At 48.5% G+C, this 9265-nt stretch overlaps 2 protein-coding genes across 2 annotated transcripts; one reads left to right on the top strand and one right to left on the bottom strand.

The window, feature by feature from the left end:
* Positions 1-213: 213 nt before the first annotated feature.
* Positions 214-1234, bottom strand: COCSUDRAFT_52725 (kinase-like protein; the record flags this gene model as incomplete). The annotated part of the gene is made up of 3 exons (XM_005650719.1): positions 989-1234; positions 759-880; positions 214-624 (listed from the first exon to the last, which is right to left on the bottom strand). Coding segments are annotated over exons 1-3 (621 nt in total), but the record flags the coding sequence as incomplete, so codon positions are not given.
* Positions 1235-5368: 4134 nt separating this feature from the next.
* Positions 5369-6021, top strand: COCSUDRAFT_61212 (hypothetical protein; the record flags this gene model as incomplete). Its single annotated transcript, XM_005650720.1, has 2 exons — positions 5369-5500; positions 5593-6021. 2 exons carry the CDS (start codon positions 5369-5371, stop codon positions 6019-6021), a joined length of 561 nt encoding a protein of 186 aa, XP_005650777.1.
* Positions 6022-9265: the final 3244 nt, after the last annotated feature.

Below are 9265 nucleotides of genomic sequence, written 5' to 3' on the forward strand. Positions count from 1 at the left end.
CACAATTTGTCTGTTCAGTTTCTAATGGAAGCGATGTAATTGCGCAATATATCACAATTGATATTCAAAGGAATATGGGCCATCGCCTTACAAGCTTTGAGAATTTCTATCTACAGCAGGGAAGCAACTCAATTCATCTTGAAGTTCTCAAATTTACAGTTTATGGGGGGCATACGTGAATGATACACCATCACTCACCTGAGTCAAACTCCCATCCCTCAACAGCTCCGGGGATGCATACCGAGGTGCACCGTAAGTCCCAGTACAGACCTCTTTACGCATTGACCTCGCAGTCGACAGAAGGCGGCAACAACCCAAGTCTGCCACCTTGCACGTGAAGCCTCGGGCATTTGATCTTGTGGACTGGAGGAGCACGTTGTTGGCCTTCAGATCACCGTGCACCAGGCCAAGTGAATGGAGGTATTCCATTGCCATGGCTATCTCCAGGAGACAAGATAGTATCCAATGCATGCCTGCCTCGGGATTCTTTAGCAGGAGCCCCCAAGCAACCTTCAGTTTAGATTCCAGGGTCTTCTGGTCGCAGAACTCCATGATGATGAATGTCTCTAACACTCCCGTCTCCTCTGCTTCAACTCTGCGTGTCCTGACAAGGTATACTTTGACCTACACAGAGCACAACTTCGAACGGTGCGTGGCTTGTATAACCCACGCTGTCACAAATCACAGCATCGCAAGATGTTTGCATTTTTGTGGGGCCTTCGTTCCTTCATAACACTGAATCACACATATGTACTTACCACGTTGGGATGCAAAGCTGCAGCGCTCACGACTGCTTCTCGAGCCACCATAAGATTGCTCTTGTGGCCATGAATATCGTGTGTCAGGACTTTAACCGCAACGCGCGCTCCACGCCATCGTGCTGCGAGCATGCTTCTTCAGCCAAACAATTCAGTCGTCACATGCCGATGACAACAGTACCGCAGCTCTTTTCCCAAAAGAAAAAAAATCAGCACCGTCAAAGACTTGCCCGTAGGACCCATAACCCAGAATCGGCCCGATTTCGAGGTCCTGTAACCCATCATTTCCCTGCTTCGCTCCTCTTTGCAGCTGTTCATAGCCTGGGGGAGTCGGCAAGAGTAATTCCGGTTTCGGCACGACGTATTTCCACAGCTTCCCAATCTTTGGTATCACAGCTCTGACAACCTCTGCGCCAAGCCCTCCCAAGACCACCAGTGGTATGGCACCGAAACGCATCAAATGAAGTGCCTTTTCCTTGCGCATATGGAGGAGTGGTAAGAGACGTTCCCGACGAGACACAGGTCCTCAGCAAGTCAATTTCATTTGTATTCTTAACGACCCGTCCCCCATCCACACGCCTTGGTCTCGACACAATCATTAAGCCCTAAAGCCTGAGGCTGAGATAGCCCCAATGGCACGTGCCGATAAGCTAATACTCAGCAGAGATATTTTTCCTGGCAGCTATGCAGAAGTTGAGTCTCTTCACCATCAAGCTTTCAGCACATCCATCCCCGCTCATGTCCTCACCATGATGAAGAGACAGTCGCGCACCTCATCTGCGTGACTTTTCAGGAGCCACAGGGTGCATCTGTTAGTGATCTCACAGTAAATGGGAGGCTGCTAGAACTTCTAATGCAAAGTACGAATTGAAATGCTCAACATGTGGTCAGACATCTAGCCCAAGCCGTGATCGAACACGCTCGGCCAGCACGCAGCTCAACAAGGACGAGTGTAAAAGCGCTAACTGGTCTGTACACGTTCACAGGCAGGTCGCACCACCATCAAGATCTCTTTTAACTTGCCACAGCTGCCATCTAGCGCACAGCACCCAAGAGCCTAATAGCTGTGCACCATTCCAGGCAAGGCATCGGATGTCCCTACCTTCCTCGTTGCGACGTGTCAACTGGGTCTTACTGTGGATCCTTGGAGGACCGAGACTTGCCCACACTGGCTTTAACAAGTGGAAGCCCTGGGTTGAGTACGAGCCTAATGAGCTGAAGGTTCTACTGTCATTCGCAAATGGAAGCGCATTCACTTCGGCTGTTCTGGTCACAGCAGGGTTCTCAGCTCTGTTTGCAGCTCCGGGTAGCATCAATACCAACGGTCTTCGCTGGCAGCTTGTCACGGTCAGCGCCACAGCGCTCAGCGCCATGGCAAGCCTACATGCTCTCCTGGGATTTGTGCGGGTCACGCTGTACACCAAGGCATTGCAGCATGTTGAGAGATTCCAGAAGCTCTCGGATAAGCGCAAAATAGCTCTGTGTGCTCGTGAACACGATACGTTGTCTCCCAGGATTTGGGTCACAATGGTAGACGTAGTGACCATGGCCAGCTTCCATTGGATGTTTCGATTGAGCATACTGACCATGCTCATGTACAACATCTGCACACAAGCTGAAGGAACAAATAAGCAGCGCTGGCCAGCCTTGCTGTGTATAATCATGCTGGCAGTGTTTCTGATAATCCTCGAGACCATTGCATATGCTGCCATGGCTAGCTTTGAGAAGAGCTTCCCCACTGACAGCTTTCCAACTGAGGACGTAGAACAGGATGCAGATAGAGCACGCCATAGGTGAGGAAGCCAGAATTAGATGTTTGTCAAAGGACAAGAACCATCCATGAGTGCCAATTATGCAGCCATCTGGCCATTGGAGCTTACACAGGACCAATAGGTTGTAGAATCATGGAAATGAGATGGAGCAGTGTAAAGTGTAAAGTCTACGATCCCTAGTCAATAGCTACCAAATATATGGACGTAAGCATGCACATGGAACATGGAAGAGATCTTGCAGACCTTCATGAGAAAGGGAGACTCCCTTTCCATTTAATGCCCGTGCTTCCAAATAGGACATGTTGAGCAGCTAGAGGGCCATTGAGATTGCGCTGTAATATAAGACATACAGCTGGAATCCCAAATGTCTACTCTTCATAATCTATTGACGCTCGTGGGCCCTTATCCCTTCTCCAATGAACTTCACTCCCAGCAGGCAACAAAATGATGCAAGAACTTTGGTGAAAAGGGAGGAAGGAATTACATCACTGCAGCCGCCTAGGGCTGATTGGATGAACTGGCGGCATTCAAATAATTAGAACAATTCATCACAAAAAGTGCAACCATGTGACATTGACAATGTCCAACTGCCACTTGAAGTGCTGCATGGTCACGATGGCCGCACCAAACAATCCAGGGTATCAATCACGCAGAAATTGCAAGGAAGGGCACTGAAAGACAAGGTGAAGGAATGAAGATTACACACATCACTTCAGCAACCTAGGGCTGATTGGTTGGACTGGCAGCATCCAAATAATCAAAACAATCCATCATAAAATGTGCAACACCTACAATGTTCAACTGCCAAATGAATTGCTGCATAGTCACAAAGTCTGCACAAAACAGACCAGCATACGTGTCCTGAATAGATTGCAAGGCAGGGCACTCAAACACGAGGTGGCGCTCATCCCCAAAAACTTGCTGGGTACAATGCGTGCACGTTGCTGGGGCCGGGGAACCCGGGCCCAGCGGCCCGAGACATTAGGCAGACTGTGACCACCCATCCTGAGCTTCAAAATAAACGCAAGCACGAATGAACACAAGCAACGGGCACTCAAAGGCTGCTGTAAGAGCTGGCAAGGGTGGCGTAAATAATCTGGCCTAGCAAACCATCGCTGATATGTACACAGGGTGGCATTGTTGGACGGGCAGGTCCTGAGAACGCACCACACTTGATAACAGAGATCAAGCATTTCGCATATCTTCTGCCAAACACACAGCTGACGACATGTTTGGCCGCCATAAGTATATTGCATTGTTTTCACACACCTCGGTTGCAAGAATAGATGTCCTCCTCTACAGAATTGGTTAAAAGCAAAATTTCCATACACACACGTCCAGTAGTAGAAATGTCGAAAAATGCTGAGACAGGTAAAAGCGAATCAGACACACCACGACACACCCTGCCATGGAAGAATGTGCTCCAGCGTTATATGTGCTTTGCTAACCTGCATGAACACACAAAACGTGCGGATAGTTGTTGACACCATGGAGCTCAGGACGTCTTTACGCTCTCTACGCTGACACCGACAGCAATGAGTTGCAAAGTATGCCGGGCACATCAGCGAAGGCACGCTCCTCTGTTTGACCGAAGGAGGTTCAGGTTTGCTCATCACCTTTTATGAGTTATTGCTGGGTACGTAGTCTTCATCCTCCGCCTCTCTGGCAATTCTGTCCTTCAATCCTGCTTCGTCTCCTTTTTCCATCTGGTCAGCAACGTTGCTCGTACCATCTTTCTCAACCTGCCACTCTCCTGCGCGTGACTCCGTTTTGTAGCTTATAGGTTTCGCTGCACCTTCCTTAATCTCCTGCTGGTATCGTGTCGTGGGAGCCACAGGCTCGTGGAAAGTTGCTTTGGCGTTCGACATCTCGGAAGCGTTCGTGCACACAACACCTCAGCTGATACAGGTCTTACCGTTCGATGCCAATTTCCGCTGTATTGGATGTCTATGAGTAGTATCCGTCCTACATTTGAGAGCAGAGTGATAAACATATATAACCAGGGGCAGCTGCTGGGGAGCTGCCGCTGCCTCCTAAATTTCCTCCTTCTCCTCCTCCTTCATGGGAGGAGGAAGGAAGGAAGGAAGAAGGATATAGACTTCCTAATGCCTAGTACCAAGAGATCCGGACGTGGGTTCTTAGGAACACTGCCAGACAATGGAGTTCTTAATAGATAGCGGCGGGCATGGTGCTCCGGAGCCAGAGTACCCTCTCAATACAACCCTAATAATGGAGCTAGAAAACCCCCCTAAAACCTACCAAGATAAAGAGAGGGAATGTATTAAATAGCATGTAGATGAGAGCACCGTGCACCTTATTTTCTTACATCTCAAACTCATATTTTCTGAGCCTATGCAAGCTGTACAGGCCCTAGGGAGTCCTATGGAGATATTATAACTGTTCTGTAAACACTTTGTACTGTCGTTTACCCCCGAGGAGTTGTCATCACTTCAAGCCCAATAGGTGTAGGTGTCTATGGAGGGTGCCACGGCTGGCTCAAGCGAACCTGCTGGTCTTAGTAGTACTGAGCAGAATGAAGAGATTACTGAAGCCATTCCTGAGACGGATAATGGCGATGGACCTGATGCCAACCCATCCGCAAATCCAACTAAACGCAAACGCCGGACAAATGAGGAGATATCGCTGCAGGGTATCATCACCTCCAAGAAAAGGAGGAATGAAGAAGAGAAAAACGGGGTAAAAATTGTGATGGATAAGCTCGTCCACATACACAGGTACCTGCCTCTGCCTGCAGGACATCTTATTATGTTCCTCAGCCCACAGCTGACAGCCTTTGCTGAATTTGAATTGATTTGCAGGACCTGCGGCTTAGATTTCATGCTGATCACTGTGAACACCAGTAATGATATAAAGAGCAGAGCCTACAAGGGGCTGGCAGGGCTTGCGGGCCCCAACTGGCTGAACATAGAGGAGGTGTTGCCCGCCTTCCAAGTTCAGGCGAAGATGCAGGTGTGAAATGCTCTAACTCGGTTAATTATGATGTGAAAGTATGGCTCTCATGCACTGCTATCGGAAACTCCTTCTGACCCATCACTGTGTAGGTGCGATTGGCAGAGCAGGCCCAGCGCTTCAAAGATCGGACGTTTGAGCAATTGGAGAAGTTAGTGCAAATCAAAGTGTTGGAGGAATTCTTGGATGTGGCCATCAAGGGCAGAAAAGGGAAGCTGCCTTACAACAGCCTGCCAGACCATGACAGCGTGGTGAGAATTGCGCCGTGGTTCCCTGCTGATGTTGTATACAAGCGGCCTCGTGAGATGGAGCCTGCAGATTTAGCAGAGGTTTTCAAAGCCATCATGGAGCATGCAGCCCAGCCAGCCAATGATTTGCTCTTGAAGCGCCTGACCGCAAAGGTGGGCAGTCTTGGGTTTGACCCGCTCGCCCAGCAGGCAATCCTTGCTGCAATGCGACGCTTCAACGGCTCAGTGGGCAATGATGAGGTGCAACAGGACGCTGCAGGTGAGATTCACTGACCTTCAAAGAGAGTCAGACTTCCTACATAAACTTTATAGTTTCTGCACAAGTGATACTGATGCCTGTAGGTGCCATGCACCCGATTCAGTTGAATCATAGCTTGGCTCCCTATTGCAGGTGATGCTATTGCGCTTGGAGTTGTGAATGTGGATGGACAGTGGCTTAGGGTTTAGGGTTTAGGGTTTACACCTAGTGTTTTGGGGTTGGGGTGTCCAAAAATGGACCCCGGTTTTAAGGGTGATCTTGGGCAATTTTGATGTGCTGATCACGCCTATGAAGTCCTAACTTGAAAATTCGACCTCCTTGGCTCTCTATAAGGCCTCAAACATGGTTTCAGGCTAGGGTTTGCATAGGGTTGGCTCTAGCTTCTTGGGATGGGGCCTATGGTATGGTGGAGAGGCATGCAAAGGGGCCCACACATGTGGGGCTTTCATTTGATGCATGTCCCACCAAAAGTTTACAAGCCAATTTTGAGTTAGCACTCCTTTTATGGAATCCATATTTCCCCTGTCTCACCTTTTGAGGCTCTAGCTCTTTGGGATGGGGCCTATGGTATGGTGGAGAGGCATGCAATGGGGCCCACACATGTAGGGCTTTCATTTGATGCATGTCCCACCAAAAGTTTGGAAGCCAATTTTGACTTAGCACTCCTTTTATGGAATCCATATTTCCCTTGTCTCACCTTTTGAGGCTCTAGCTCCTTGGGATGGGGCCTATGATATGGTGGAGAGGCATGCAATGAGGCCCACACATGTAAGGCTTTCATTTGATGCATGTTCCACCAAAAGTTTACAAGCCAATTTTGAGTTAGCACTCCTTTTATGGAATCCATATATCCCCTGTCTCACCTTTTGAGGCTCTAGCTCTTTGGGATGGGGCCTATGGTATGGTGGAGAGGCATGCAATGGGGCCCACACATGTGGAACTTTCATTTGATGCATGTCCCACCAAAAGTTTACAAGCCAATTTTGAGTTAGCACTCCTTTTATGGAATCCATATATCCCCTGTCTCACCTTTTGAGGCTCTAGCTCTTTGGGATGGGGCCTATGGTATGGTGGAGAGGCATGCAATGGGGCCCACACATGTGGAACTTTCATTTGATGCATGTCCCACCAAAAGTTTACAAGCCAATCTTGAGTTAGCACTCCTTTTATGGAATCCATATTTCCCCTGTCTCACCTTTTGAGGCTCTAGCTCCTTGGGATGGGGCCTATGCTATGGTGGAGAGGCATGCAATGAGGCCCACACATGTAAGCGTCACGGTTAACCGATGCTCGCGATTTGACGTTAGATCGACTTGCGAGTCAAATAACGCACTATGCAAAGGGTTGTGGTCGGGCCATATTTCTACGTGACAGTGCGCTTGCTGTCGGACTACATAGATCGATGCCGGTGTTAATTCACGTGGCCAGCAGGTGCCTGTCAGGTTACAGGGCAGTGCAGGGGGTGCCAGGATCCTCATTTGCACTCTTTACATGTCCTGACAGGACAGCAGCCCTCACAGGTGTCACACAATCTATTGTAAGTTATATATTTAGGGTTTACACCTAGTGTTTTGGGGTTGGGGTGTCCAAAAATGGACCCCGGTTTTAAGGGTGATCTTGGGCAATTTCAATGTGTTGATTTTGCCTATTAAGTCCAAACTTGAAAATTCGACCTCTTTGGTTCTCTATAAGGCCTTAAACATGGTTTCAGGCTAGGGTTTGCATAGGGTTGGCTCTAGCTCCTCAAAAGGGGGGCCTATGGCATAGTGGAAAGACTTGCAATGGGACATATACATATAGGGCTTTCATTTGATGCATGTCTCACCCAAAAAGTACAATGCCGTTTTGGAACTATCACACCTTAAAGATAGTGATCATTTCCCTTCTAGTCTTGTAAAGCCCCTAGCTCCTCCAAAGGGGAGCCTATGATTTAGTGCAATGGCCTCCAATGGGACCCACTCATATAGAGCTTTCACAGGGTTCAGGGTTTAGGGTGTACACCTAGTGTTTACACCTATATTTAGGGTTTACACCTAGTGTTTTACACCTAGTGTTTTGGGGTTGGGGTGTCCAAAAATGGACCCCGGTTTTAAGGGTGATCTTGGGCGATTTTGATGTGCTGATCACGCCTATGAAGTCCTAACTTGAAAATTCGACCTCCTTGGCTCTCTATAAGGCCTCAAACATGGTTTCAGGCTAGGGTTTGCATAGGGTTGGCTCTAGCTTCTTGGGATGGGGCCTATGGTATGGTGGAGAGGCATGCAAAGGGGCCCACACATGTGGGGCTTTCATTTGATGCATGTCCCACCAAAAGTTTACAAGCCAATTTTGAGTTAGCACTCCTTTTATGGAATCCATATATCCCCTGTCTCACCTTTTGAGGCTCTAGCTCTTTGGGATGGGGCCTATGGTATGGTGGAGAGGCATGCAATGGGGCCCACACATGTGGAACTTTCATTTGATGCATGTCCCACCAAAAGTTTACAAGCCAATCTTGAGTTAGCACTCCTTTTATGGAATCCATATTTCCCCTGTCTCACCTTTTGAGGCTCTAGCTCCTTGGGATGGGGCCTATGCTATGGTGGAGAGGCATGCAATGAGGCCCACACATGTAAGCGTCACGGTTAACCGATGCTCGCGATTTGACGTTAGATCGACTTGCGAGTCAAATAACGCACTATGCAAAGGGTTGTGGTCGGGCCATATTTCTACGTGACAGTGCGCTTGCTGTCGGACTACATAGATCGATGCCGGTGTTAATTCACGTGGCCAGCAGGTGCCTGTCAGGTTACAGGGCAGTGCAGGGGGTGCCAGGATCCTCATTTGCACTCTTTACATGTCCTGACAGGACAGCAGCCCTCACAGGTGTCACACAATCTATTGTAAGTTATATATTTAGGGTTTACACCTAGTGTTTTGGGGTTGGGGTGTCCAAAAATGGACCCCGGTTTTAAGGGTGATCTTGGGCAATTTCAATGTGTTTTTTCATTTAGGGTGTAGGGTTTAGGGTTCCGGGTTCAGGGTTTAGGGTTTAGGGTTTAGGGTTTAGGGTTCAGGGTTCAGGGTTTAGGGTTTAGGGTTTAGGGTTTAGGGTTTAGGGTTTAGGGTTTAGGGTTGGGGTTAGGGTTTAGGGGTTAGGGTTTAGGGTTTAGGGTTTAGGGTTTAGGGTTTAGGGTTTAGGGTTTAGGGTTTAGGGTTTAGGGTTTAGGGTTTAGGGCTTAGGGTTTAGGGTTTAGGGTTTAGGGTTTAGGGTTTAGG

Source organism: Coccomyxa subellipsoidea (genome assembly GCF_000258705.1).
Source record: "Coccomyxa subellipsoidea C-169, whole genome shotgun sequence".
Taxonomy (NCBI): domain Eukaryota; kingdom Viridiplantae; phylum Chlorophyta; class Trebouxiophyceae; family Coccomyxaceae; genus Coccomyxa; species Coccomyxa subellipsoidea.